This window comes from Coffea arabica, chromosome 3e, assembly GCF_036785885.1.
Source record: "Coffea arabica cultivar ET-39 chromosome 3e, Coffea Arabica ET-39 HiFi, whole genome shotgun sequence".
Taxonomy (NCBI): Eukaryota; Viridiplantae; Streptophyta; class Magnoliopsida; order Gentianales; family Rubiaceae; genus Coffea; species Coffea arabica.
In genome coordinates this window covers 23,120,653-23,134,803 of record NC_092315.1, presented here as the reverse complement: position 1 = coordinate 23,134,803, position 14,151 = coordinate 23,120,653, and the positions used below count along the sequence as shown (strand labels likewise).

Below are 14,151 nucleotides of genomic sequence, written 5' to 3'. Positions count from 1 at the left end.
CCTTGGATTAAAACATGAAAGTTGTAGGGAATGATATTTTAGAGGTGCATACAAAATTTCAGGTCAATCGGAGCAGCGTAGCTTGTGAAAATACGGAATTACCCTTGCTGTCCTGGTTTTACCCGAATTTGGGAATTGCTTCTGTAATGGGTTATTTTGGTTGGGAATGATTCCGAATTGGTTGTTGAGGTCTTCTGATGAATTGTAACCCTATTTCTAAGCTTTCAGATGGATTTGGAATTACTGGATTTGGACTTAGGTAGCCTGATTTATGATGTTTACCCCAGAATGCAATTTGTGAATCTGTTTTTCCGGTTCTGGTGTAGTTTCTTGCATTTTTGACCTGGTTACACCCGAAACTGGGTTGAGTAACCTTCTGTAATGTTGTAGCCCTGTCTTTTAGCTTCGAAACAGTGTATCTTACACCTTCATCCGGTAATCGTAGTGCCATTGGTGCCAAAACCGCAAAATGATGTTAAAAACTATTTTTCTGGTTTTGAGCTTAACTTTCATTTCCGGACTTTTCCCTAGCTTGACTTGTACTTGTACTACTGGGAGCTTGCTGAATGGCTATTGAATAAACTTATTGTTGTGTGTGTACCTTTGGGTTTGAATGAGAAAAATAATGAAGCCATGATGGCTGGAAAAGTTAGCATTTAGAGGAAGTGTTGTCCGAGCTTTGAAAGGACTTGATTGCATTGAGTTTGTGATCTAAGACTTGGATTTGAGTAAGGCAATGATATATGATGGATGGTTTCTGAGCCATGGAGGTGAGTGACCTCAAACTATTTTTAAAGTTATTTATGAACCGTTACTTTTGAACTGTTTTCTGGCATTATTTACTTTTAAACTGTTTCCAAAGTTACTTTTGAACTGTTTTCTTGCATTATTTACTTTTGAACTGTTTTCTTGCATATCATGCATGCTTGCATGTGAGTGTTCCTTGTTTGCTATATTCCTTGACTTATTGGCTTGTTATTATTGATTGATAATGTGTTAAGTGCTTTCAATGATTGTTAAAACGAGTTTTCTAGGCGAGTGTGTACTTTTTTTTTGATAATAATTTTCATTAGTTTTATTCCATCAAAAAAGTGTACAAACGTCCAACCTAGCCTAGCCTAGTGTTCCGCTTTAACTGCCGTCGCCTAATGGACGGTATTCCTATCCTATCACAACGAATTTCACCACGCGCCAAAGCTGGTAATTCATCAAAATTCTCGTAAGTGATAATGCTCTGTATCTGTCGAGTAACGCCCACGTTTGCCAGCCTATCAGCCACCCTGTTTGCCTCCCTATAACAATGCGAGACCTGGCCCGCGTCCGGGATCAAACCCCAAATCTGTTCGACCACAACACGAACCTGCCATGGACACTGGACCCTTCTCTGCAGAATCCCTACCAGCACCTGAGAGTCCACCTGAATGGTAACATCTGTATATCCCCTCTGCCTGCAAAGACGGAGGCCCGTTGCCAGGGCCAGAACTTCTGCCCATAGACTCGTTGTTACCCCGAAAGATTCCGAGAACGCAAAAAGCGGCAACCCTAATGAATCTCGTAACACCCCCCACCACCACTAGCTCCAGGATTTCCTTTCGCGCAACCATCAGTGTTCAAAATCAGCGTTCCCCCCTCAGGCGCCCGCCAGCTTACCGCTTGAGCATAAAATCTCTGGGGCGAGGTTGCTAGTCCCCCCAGAAACTGAAATAAAACGTTCCTCCCCACACGTTGATGAAATTTTCCTTCGGCCACCCCTTCCAGATCCTGAAGGATGTCATGGCAAACCTTTGCATGACTCATCGGAACCCCCTCAAAAATTGCCCTATTACGCCCCTTCCAGATGTGCCAGCAAATAAAACTAGGAATAATTCCAAACAGAAAACGACCCTCCTCCGCCCTTGGATGCGACATCCACCAAGCCGCAAGCCAAGACCGAACATAAATCCCCCGCCGTGACACCCCCCCAATCCTACCAAAAAACTCCCAAACTTCACGCGCAATATCCCCCTCTGAGAAGACGTGATCAAGTGTCTCCTCCGCCCCCTCCAAACAACAAAGACACTTTGAAGCCAAATGAACCCCTACCCTTCCCAAGGCGGCCGTCACCGGTAATTTCCCCAAAAGCAATCGTGTCATGAAGAAAGATATCTTGAGCGGAAGCCAAGAATGCCATACCCGAGAATGCAGAACGGAATAATGACTTGCGCGACGAACCTCCTGAAAAGCAGACGCTAGAGAAAACCTTCCTGACACCGTGTGACGCCAAACCAGCTCATCCTGCTCTTCCCCCTCCGGAACCGGTTGTTGGGAAAATGAGTAAATCAGCTCAGCCGGGATTACTGATCTAAGCCTTTGCCAATCCCAGGACCCATTCGAAATGAAATCCCGAAATGATAACTCCGAAATAACCAGAACTTTAAGACACAAAGCTCCACTCCCTAACCAGTTATCATACCAAAAGTTACATGAACCCCCTTTTACCAACCAGACCATGGATAATTCCGTCTGCCGACTGATGTTCACCATTCTTTTCCAAGTCATCGAATCCTGCCTTTTTATCTCCACCTGACACGGATGCTGCCCCTTGCAATACTTCGCCCGCATGAACTCAGCCCAGAGAGATGTGCCTGCCCGTAAGTTCCACCACAACTTACAAGAGAAAGCCGAGTAAACCTCACTAAGTTTTCGGATTCCCACACCTCCCTCATCAACGGCGAGACACAATTGAGGCCAACTTATCCATTGGAATTTTGACACCTGTCCTGACGACCCCCAAAGGAACCTTGCACATACCTGCTCAATTTGCCTGAACACCGAACCGAAACCCACAGCGGCCGACAACAAATGGACAGGAATTGCCGAGAGCACATGCTTTATCAAGACTAACTTTCCCCCTGTGGATAACAACCTTGACTTCCAAGACATCACCCTAGCCACAACCGACTGACACACCTCACCGAAATACGCTGCCTTACCCCTTCCTGAGTACAACGGGAAACCCAGGTACCGTATTGGAAAATCCTGCCTTGAAAAATGAGTAAGCCTCTCAATCACCCTCCTCCGCGACGGGGAAATAGACGGGTGTACCAAATATCCACTCTTCTGGGGATTGACCAACTGACCAGAAGATTGTTGATACTTCTCAATCACTCGTTTCACTTGCTGAAGCGCCATTGAAGACCCATTTGTAAAAACCAGTATGTCATCAGCAAATGCAAGGTGAGTAATGGCCTGGCAGCCGGTTGGGACCCTAAACCCTATATAATTCCGACGGCTAGCTAGCTCATTCAAACCTCGCGAGAGTAGTTTCGAGCCAATGACGAACAACACAGGCGACAGTGGGTCACCCTGGCGTAATCCACGACTAGATTTAAAAAACCCCTGTGCAGACCCATTAATGATAATGGAGAACCAAACATTCGAGATCAGGCGCCAAATCATATCAATAATCTGCTCACAAAAACCAAAAGCTCGTAACATGGAGATAACATGGAACCACGACATCCGGTCATACGCCTTAGTCATGTCCAATTTAAGAGCAACGTTCCCCCCTCGCGCCTTCTTGCCTATAGATGCCATGAGCTCCTGAGCCAGCAAATAGTTATCAGAAATGCTTCGGCCCTTGACAAACCCCGTCTGTTGGGGGGATATCAGCTTTGGCAAAACCAAGGCCATGCGACTCACCAACAACTTTGATAACAACTTATTGCAGAAATTGCATAGGCTGATGGGTCTAAAATTTGAAAAATCTTGAGGGTTCGACACCTTAGGCAGTAACACTATTGAAGTGGAGGTGAGGAATTTTGGCAGGTGACTCCCACAGAAAAAACTCACTACCGCTTTGTACACATCCTGAGCCACAACCTCCCATGCAAAGGAGAAAAATTTCCCTGTAAACCCATCAGGCCCCGCAGCACTTTCCCCATCCATAGAAAACACCAAATGCCGAATCTCCTCCATGCTAGGTATAGCTGCCAGCCTTTCATTCTCCTCGTCTGAAACCAGCTTAGGAATCAGATGCATTAGATCACCACCCCCAGTATCCACCGGCCCTGAAAAGAGATTCGAAAAGTACTCCACCGCAACCTGTGCAATGTCCTCATCCCTGTCCACCCAAGACCCATTAGAATCCTTCACCCTATGTATCGCCCCTTGCACCCGCCTTTGTTTAACCACGGCGTGAAAAAATCTGGTGTTCCGATCCCCACACCCCAGCCATTTTACTCTTGCCTTCTGCCTCCAGAATTGTTCCTCCACTGCCAGGGCTCTGCTAAGATCTGCCCGAGCCATATTTAGTTCTGCCGGATCCTCCTCCTCCAGCCTAGATGTTTCCACTGACCCTTCAATCCTTGCTAACCTATTTTCCGCCTCCCGAACAGCATTACCAACTGACCCAAATTTCTGATTTTTCCAATGCTGAATTGCCCTCCGAGTTGCCTGGAGTTTTAAACATAAAACTCGTAATGGAGACCCATGCACATCAACAACCCATGCTCCCCTGATGACATCCAATAACTCAGGTTTGGTAGTCCAGATGTTAAGAAATCTGAAAGGCCGTGCCCCATTGTCTAGCCTCGACGTAAAAGAAACGTGCAACGGGGCATGATCAGAAGGATGGCGTGCAAGATGAACCACCGAAATCACTGAAACCGCTTCTGCCATCTCCCCATTCATGAGTAATCTATCAAGTCTTTTCCAAATCCTGGCTCTCCCCCTCCTATTGTTACACCACGAAAATCTGGACCCTGAGCAGCCCGCATCAAAAACCTCTGCATCTTGCATGAAAGCCAAAAAGTCCACCCCCTCCGACACCGCAAAAGGTCTCCCCCCTTTCTTTTCCGAAGCTTCCACAATAACATTGAAATCACCCCCTATACACCACGGCAATGCCTGTGGTTTATCCAACAGGAGGTTCGCCCATAGCTCCCTCCGCCCCTCCTCCGTACACGCAGCATGCACAAAGGAAAAAATCATAGAGCCCGGTAGCCACGGGTGGGATACCATTAACGAAATGTGCTGAGTAGAATTACCCAACACTGAACAATTGAAAGGGTACTTATATAAAATCCATAAATCTCCCGAATCATTAACATGTGCAAAATCAAAAGCAAGTTTCAATCTAATATCCTCAACTCGCGACGCCTCTAATTTTGGCTCAGAAATTGCCACAAACTGAACACCCTTCTCTTTACTAATGCTTTTTAATCTCCGTAAATTTGGGAGCTTAGACACTCCTCTAATGTTCCATAATAGTGTATTAATCATTACGAAGTACCTGGAAAGAGTTATTGGTTGCGGTGGTAGACCGCAATTGTCTGTCCGACTTGAAACGAGCCCGTAACCCCTTTGCTTTTTTTCCCGACTTGTCCTGCCCAGTATACCACACAATGTTTAGTGCATCCAATGTGCTAACTGCTTCCCTCTCACGCACGAACACCAACCTGGGCGATAATGAACCTGCCATCGTGTGAAAATCATCCTCGAACTCTTCCTCACAACTATCACTCGCCACGCCCTGCTGTTCCACCTGTCGACCGCTTCGGACCTGCTCCAACCCAGGTTCTGATTCCTGCTCATTCCGCCTGGCATGCGCCTGCATGTCAATGGATTTCATCGGTTCACCTCCTGGCGCTTCTGAACCCTCCCCAATGACCTCATTGAGTAGGGGCATCTGATGACCGATACCCTGGTTCTGACCCACTGCTCCATTTGCCACCCGCTCTACCCCTACCTCTATCCACACCCCTTCTGACTCCTTGGCCACAGCAGGCCCCTCCTCATTAGCACCCCCCTGTGCTGCCTCCTTGGCCACAGCAGGCCCCTCCGATTTGCCACCCCCCTGTACTACCTCCTTGGCCACAGCAGACCCCTCCGCACTGCCACCCCCCTGTGCTGCCTCCATGACCACAGCAGGCCCCTCCGAAAATTCACCCTTCTGTGTTGCCTCCTCACGCTGCCTAGGTCCACCTTCCGCTGCCATGGGCTGCCTGTCACGTCGCTGACCCTCAACCTTAGGAGGCCGCAGCGCAGGATTGCGAACATGGCAGTCATCCACTCCATGACCCTGCCGAAAACAATGTGGGCAATATTTGGGAATATTTTCTGGGACCAGATCTTGCCAGAAACCATCATAGTTCCCATTACCAATCCAGATCCGAGATGGCCGTGGCTGGAGTAAATCAATTTCGACGCAAACCCTAGCAAGACTTGGCCTTGCCACAGCCGAAGTTGCGGCATCGACGAACAACGGGATACCGAGGACCGAAGAAATCTGAAAAATCGCCTCCTTTTGAAAATAATGTAGCGGCAGTTTGGGAAGTTGAAACCAAACAGGAACAACTGAAGGTTCTTTGTCCACATGGAAAGCTGGAGACCATTTGAACACACGCATTGGGAACCCTGAAACATACCAAATTCCTCACGCCCAGACTCTAAGGAAATCAGCCTCGTTGCCCATATGAATAACTACATGCCTGAAGGTTCTTTGAGTGTGTACTTTATCGCACTCGACCTAAATAAATGTGAAATTTTCAATGATTAATGATTAAATGCTAGTTGCGCATGAATGTAAGCCGTTTGGCTGAACTGGGCCCTGCCCTTCGTTACCGATCGACTCGAGCCAAAAGCGGACTCGGTCAGGCGATTTGGTGACCCTGGGTGAATGTGGTATACTCGAGTATTACCTTTGTAGTCCGGCTACGTCCGGATGGGTGGAGTCCGGTCAACGTCCGGAAAAGGATGAATGAATGAACAAAAGGATGAACGAGGGATTCTACTTACAAAAAAATGTATTTTCAAACGATTGGAGGAATAAGGGGAAATGTCAGGGGAACGAGCGAACAAACGAATAGCTCCATGTGAGCCCATATCCTTTTAATGAATGTTACTACGCTTTCCATTGTAAATGTTTCTTGAATTATTGATACTCCATATTTAATGTATTGTAAATGTTGTAATTGTTTCTTGACTTATTATTTGATTTATGACATCATTGATTTATGACATCATTGAAATGAACTATTGTGAAACCGATTTGATTAATGATTTTACTGGTTACTCACTGAGCTTCTAGCTCACCCAAAAAATATTTTATTCCCCTCCACAAGGCTCGTGGCAAAGGAAGGCTTGTAGTACTTATTCCTGTGATCGGATGAATTATCTCATTTGTGCTTTGAATTTGGACTTCCTCATGTGTCATAGTTGGTATCAAGAATCAGAGTGGCGCAGCGGAAGCGTGGACGCTTCGCTTATGAAATGTAATTATTGGAGAATTTGATGTATATTTGAGATTTATATTGTAAGTTATTTGAGGACTTTAGTGAACGACTGAGTCCCGGCGAGAGTTGGGCAGGCAGCCCGCCGAACCCTTTGGTTCGCCTTAGGGGGAGGTGGGGCCGTCACAGGGTTCATAGCCTTTAACTTTTAGTTGAAGGTTGAGGATTTTCGATAGATTCACTCATGACATGTGACACGATGTGTGCGTAGCAATGTCTGGGGAATCGCTCGAGCCACCGACAAAGGACCTTGGGATTGATGACCCTTGGTTTCCAAGTCTGAAGGCTCGGGGACCTAAAACCTATCGAGTCTAGATGCATTAGTGAGCCCCAACCTCATGCATCCATGATAGTTTGCATAGGGTAGAGTCTACCTTACCCTATTAGGGACACCATTCACGAGAGGAGGGATCCAATCCCTCTATTTCTTTTATTGCTTTATCTCTTTGTATTGCTTTGCTACAATGTGTTATGTGCATTTATCTGATTGAACTAACTTTTATTGGTTTTTGTCTCCATTGCACTCATAAGCCCTAGGAAATAAGAGTCCTGGCATGGTACTCTCTAGGAGCCTACCCTATTTGATATAACACGTTTAAATTCAATATTTCGCATTGGCACCATAAATACATTTCATTCTAGGCTCACCCCGACATACAAAAAGGGGGTTCCTTTAGGTCATGTTTCATTTGTGTACTGCATATGTACTCGCTTTGATAAAATGGCATCATGCATAAACCCTAGAGGGAATGCCATTTAGGGAATCCCACATTAGAGATAAGCCAGCCCTATTTTCCAGTGGGTATTTAACCCTATCTTGGGATTTGCACGTTTAAATTCATGTTTTAACCGGAGAATGGGACTCGTAGGTAAGGTAATTGACAACCCGCCTCTTCCATTTTTAGATGGATTGCCCCCGTCGAATTTATCAGTTGTTGATACCGTCGACCGAGATTCAAAGATGGTCTGCCCTTATGCTACCCAGTGAATTGCATCAAGTAGCTCAACATTTAGGACCGATTGGAGACCTTAAGGAGATCAAGCCCAATAGCTATCTAGTAGAGGCATTAGTACATCTTTGGAATCCAGAATGTTCGGCCTTTAGGATAGGCAATAAGCACATGACAGTGACACTTGAGGAAATAGCTGGCCTCTTCAATTTACCTTTGCATGGAACCGCCTTGGTTTTCCCGTCCATTTCAAACAAGATAGAATTTTGCAAGATCATAGGATTGAAAGAGTCGGTATTGCGAGGGTCAGACCAGGGCATTGCCGTGAACATTTTGTTTAAGCATTTTGCACTACGAAACGGGTTCGAGAGATATAGGGAGGATTTTTCATTCACATCCAAGGATGTATGGGAGCGCAGAAGGCCATTGGTGTATGGAATAGTTATGGCTGGAGTTTATTTCTTCCCAAGAAAAGATCAAAAAATAGCTTTCAAGGTAGCAAAGGTTATACAGGACCTCTTTTTAGGAATCCGAAGTAAACAATGCACCATAATCCCGACCATCTTTGCGGACATTTTTCTAGCTTGTACCAACTGCCAGAAAGGGGAAAAGTTCTTTTATGGGGCTAATGTAATTTTGCAAATCTGGGCCCTAGAACATTTTAAGAGATGAGCGTCCGTTCCTGAAAGTTTGCCAGTGGTTGGGTACAACTGAGTAATCACGCATCATAAGCGAGTCAACGGAGAGGGTCTGCCGAGCGATGCGTTTGAATGTGTCGAATACTTAGAGATGCTGCCGGATCAAGACATTAGGTGGGTGTTAGACTGGACGATTTGCTTTAGGCCAATACTTCGCACTAAAGTGTCAGAATTTGTTCTCCTACTGGGTACCCAAGGAATCATCGCATGCACCCCAAAGAGGTTCCTCAGACAGTTAGGACGTACCCAAGGAGTGCCGCCTGTGGTTGATGTGAGTAAACTTACCATCATTTTCAATAGAGGAATGTGCCCAAGCGAGCTCCCTATGAAAGACCAGATTATTGAGGCATGGGTGACGCTATCTGATGACGAGTGTTTTAAATACATCCCGGAACTCAAGCAGAAGGGTTTGACGACTCCACAATATGAAGACTGGGTAAGAAGATCCGCTGCACAAGAAAAACAAGATGAACCAGCCGAGGAGGTGAAAAAGTTGAAAGCCATCATCGAAACAAGGGACAAGGAAATTCTGCAGTTAAGTAAGTCTGTCGAGACACACAAGGGAATAGCGGAGCAAAACAAGCAATTGTACGAGGATGAGCGGGAGAAGCTTCAAAAGATGAAAAGGAAATGCAGAGAATTGTATGATCAAGCCGAACGTATTAGAATTCCATATGCTAGAGAAACTAGGGATTCTGTATTAGATAGCTTCAGAAACTTTGGCAACCTTGTACGAAACCGCCTTCGTGATATGATGTAAATATTGGCAAGTTTATCAATGAAAGCGATTTTTCTTTGCACTCATACAGGATTGTTGTCAAAAATAGGTTTGTGTCACGGGTCCCATTTTGAAGGTGTCACATCATGCTAGACCTACCCTTGGCATAAAAAGGGCCCCCCAATAGGGCATGCATCCGAATTTTTTTGGATATTTACTAACTCTTGTCTTTTTCTTTTTCTTTGTATTTTTTGGAAAAGCTAAGCAAGGGTTAAATCTAAAGGCGATTCCTTTCAAAATTTTTAGGTAATATTTAAACATAACTTCTCGTCGGAACCCCATCATAACACGATCCCGTAGTCAAGCTCAGAGGAGTCGTGTAAACATGAGTTCACAACCGGAACCATCGGATAGGTCTGCTACTACCGCTCAACCTGAGACTACGAGTTTAGGGGTTCAGCTAACCGAGATGCTTACTAAGTTTGGTGAGATGGCTACCGAGATGGCGGCCCAAAGGAAATTGATTGATGAGCTTATCAGCAGCGGAGTTCAACCCGAGCCCGTACCCGTCAGACAACCTGAACAAGAACCATTTGTCATACCTTCGACTCAAGCTACCTTTACTCCATCATTCCCTATTCCACCCGAAGAAACTTTCACTTATGCCACCACAAATTTGCCATACACTTACCCTCCTAATCTTTCATTTTTTCCTACTCACATGCGAGGTCCACAACCCCAAGTCACTTCAAATATACCACCTGAGCCACATACCTTTTATCACACTGCTGCTGAGCCCTTCCTGCCAGACCATACTGTTCAAACCAAACCAGAGATGAGAGAATCTTCTGCTCCCGTTGATATGAAGCTGCTCAAGCGCCTAGACCATTTCGACGAATTTATGAGGAAAAGTCAAGGGTTAAACAAGCAAGGAGTGCTGGACTATGATGAACTTTGTCTCTTCCCAAATGTGCAATTGCCTGTGGGGTTCAAGACCCTAAAATTTAACAAGTACGATGGAACGGGCAATCCCAAAACGCACCTCCGTCTGTTTGCCAACAAGTTAGGAATGCCCATAGATAACGAGAATCTGCCTCTAAGGCTGTTCCCGGAAAGTCTGGAGGGGGATGCACTCGACTGGTATTCCAATCTGAAACCCGAGGAAGTAAGGACCTGGCTTGACTTGTCCAATGCTTTTGTAAGGCAGTACGAGTATAACTGCGAGCTGGCTCCGACACGAACCACGTTGGAATGAACGAAGAGAAAACCCTCTGAGGACCACAAGACTTATGCCAAGAGATGGAGGAAAATAGCTGCAAAAGTCGAGCCACCAATGACTGAGGACGAAATCATACGCACTTTCATTAAAGCACATGATCCGCCGTACTTTGAAGAAATTTTTCGCATGACTGGATGCTCGTTCGCCGCTATTGTCAATAAGCTTAAAGAGTACGATGAATTTGTAAGAGTTGGGAAGATTGTTAATGTCTCTGCCCTCAAATCGCAGTTGGATGCTCTGCAAGGACAAGGGAGTAGTGGGAAAAAGCCGCAATTTAAAAAGAAAGAGGGGGAAGCTGCCTTCATCTGGGATCAAAACCCTACACCAAGACCCAGATTTCAACACAAACCAACATAATCACCACCTTATCCCTACTATCCAAATTCTCACCCTGTCTACAATACCAATATCTCTTACCCCCGATCTCGTCCAAATTATGCCAACCCGCCTATAGCCCCTTTTCAAATATCTCAACCAAATTTTCAACAAACTCGTCCACGTCCTACTTACAATCCAAGATTTCCCCCACCAAATAAACCCACCTATAACTATCCCCAACCCATTGAAACCTACAATCAAAATCGTACCCGAACGTTCACCAACCTAGGCAGGCCTTTGGATCAGTTGTATGAGCAATTAAAGGCTGCCGGTAAAATAGGTGTGATTCCCCCTCCAACTTACCCTTATGGCATGCCTGCTGGGTATAATCCACAGGCTACTTGTGCTTATCATTCAGGAGCACCTGATCACTCCACTGCCAATTGTCGACTCCTCAACCATAGAATTCAAGACATGTTAGAAGCAGGAAAAATCGTGATTAGGAAAAGAGAAGAGCAAGGACCGAATGTGAGCAAGAACCTCTTGCCGGAGCACGCCGATACTGTTGGAGTTATCATGGATAATGAGGAATTCGAGGAGCTTGTCCGAAGCATGTCAAATGAGACAGAAGTGTTTGGGATAATGGATCAACCTTTTGTGATAGAAGAAGCATCGTATGAGGAAGACAAAAGGCCCTTCATTTTAGATCTAACTCCATCCGAAAGTGCGGCTTTAGAACCTGTGGTAATTGAATTCCCAGAACAAGTGCCGGTTTTAAGTTTACAACAAGTGCCGTGGAATTATAGTGAGCCCGTTTTGCAAATCGGGGGTAAACAAATTTTGAAGGAAGAAGTGTCTGCTGTTACGAGGTCGGGAAAGATTGCAAGTTCATCCACTGCCAGCGCCCCAATCCAACTAAGCAACCATGAGCCGACTCCAAAACCCGCAGTGGCCGAAAAAGAAGCATGGGATTTTCTCAAGAGGCTTAAAAGAAGCGAGTACAATGTGATCGAACAGCTGAACAAAATGCCTGCCCAAATTTCCATATTAGACTTGCTTTTTTCCTCTGACTTGCACAGGGATGCGTTACTTCAAGTTTTGACTAAAGCTCAGATTCCCAAGGATATTTCGGTCGACAATTTCTCGCACATAGTTGGGAATGTACTGACTTCCAAGCAAATCACTTTCTCTGATGAAGAGCTACCTATAGAAGGAACTGGGCATAACAAGGCTCTATATATAGCTGTGAGGTGCAATGGCAAAATGTTGCCTAAAGTGCTGATTGACAATGGGTCTGCTCTCAATATTTGTCCTTGGAGCACTTTGGTGAAGTTAGGGCTACAAGATGTCAAATTAAAACCCTCAGAGACCGTAGTTCGAGGATTCGATGGAGCCCAAAGAGAGTCCATAGGAGAAGTAAATTTGGTGGTCGAAATGGGGCCCGCTCAATTTCAGATAGCCTGCCAAGTTATGCACTTTCCCAGTGTCTATAATGTTTTACTCGGGCGGCCGTGGATTCATAGCTCTGGTGTTGTGCCCTCTTCCTTGCATCAAGTATTAAAATTTGTGATGAATGACCAGCTGATAACCATTTTTGCTGAAGAAGAAGATTGCATTGTAATTGCCGATTCCGAGCCTGAGGAGGATGGTAACCGAAATGCTTCAGTGTCTTCTTACCGTACAGTTGATATTGTCTCCGTGAGTTGGATAACAAGTGAGGATTCAAAAGACGAAATGGTTTTGCCAGCGGCCAGTGTTATGATGGCCAAGGAGATGATTCGCGGAGGATATGAATTTGATAAGGGATTGGGACGCAATCTACAAGGCATTCTGAAGCCCGTGGAACTCATCGAAAAAAAGGACCTATTTGGTTTGGGATTCCGTCCGACTGCCAGAGATATACAAGAGATGAAAGCACGCAAAAGGGCAGAAAAAGAAGGCAAGCAAGGTGCTTTAGACATTCCGCCATTACGCTATACCTTTCCAAGGCCAGCTGAAGTGATTACATCTGAGTTTAGTCCAATTGACGAAGTGGAGACAAGCCTGATTCAGTTGTTTGTGGGAGCAATATCCGAAGATGGTCCATCAGATGATGTGGAATTTCCAAACATCCCCGAAGGAGTTATACACAATTGGGCTACCAAGTACCTCCCCGTACGAAAGGAGTTTCGGTAAATCTAAAGGGGGTTGTCGTTTACTAAAGTTCATGAAAACTTTTTCTTGCATATGTAAATAGTTCCATGAAAGCATCTTTTGTACTTATGCTCTTATCTTGTTTCCGCTTTGATTTAAAGTTTTTATGAAAGTGCATAGTTTGTTTTTATCATGTTGTTCGTTTATGTGTTTATTTGCTTATTGTATCAAATTTCTTAATTCTTTCAGATGGCCAAAAATAAAATTATTTGACCCTTTGGATATCACTGTTCTGGAATCTGATGATGACAATCTCTATATCACTCACGACTTGGAAGTTATGGAATCCAAATTTCAAAGCGAGAGTGATAGTGAGGAGGTATTTGACTCTTTTTTCAAAAGATCTTAAACAATATGAGGAGAAATCTAAACCGAACCTAGAAGAAACAGAAGTTGTTAACATTGGCACTGAGACTGAGGTTAAGGAGATACAAATCAGTATTCATTTGAACAAAAAGCAGAAAGAGGAGATGATCGAATTTTTGTCTATATTTCAAGATGTGTTTGCATGGTCTTATGACGATATGACCGGCATTTCGACTGATGTAGTGGTGCACAGATTACCTACAAACCCAGCTTTTCCACCAGTGAAGCAAAAATCCCGTAAATTCAAACCAGATATGAGCCTCAAAATAAAAGAGCAAATTGAAAAGTAGATTAAGACTAATATTATCATTGTATCCCATTACCCTGTTTGGCTCTCGAATCCAGTCCCTGTTCCAAA

At 44.9% G+C, this 14,151-nt stretch overlaps 2 protein-coding genes across 2 annotated transcripts; one reads left to right on the top strand and one right to left on the bottom strand.

Annotated features, from left to right (window-relative positions):
* Positions 1-1,108: 1,108 nt before the first annotated feature.
* Positions 1,109-6,388, bottom strand: LOC113737478 (uncharacterized). Its single transcript, XM_027264708.2, has 3 exons — positions 5,379-6,388; positions 1,562-5,272; positions 1,109-1,448 (listed from the first exon to the last, which is right to left on the bottom strand). Exons 1-3 carry the CDS (start codon positions 6,386-6,388, stop codon positions 1,109-1,111), a joined length of 5,061 nt encoding a protein of 1,686 aa, XP_027120509.2.
* Positions 6,389-11,606: 5,218 nt separating this feature from the next.
* LOC113737477 (uncharacterized) lies at positions 11,607-13,409 on the top strand. The gene has a single exon (XM_027264706.1). It carries the CDS (start codon positions 11,607-11,609, stop codon positions 13,407-13,409), a length of 1,803 nt encoding a protein of 600 aa, XP_027120507.1.
* The last annotated feature ends 742 nt before the right edge of the window (positions 13,410-14,151 follow it).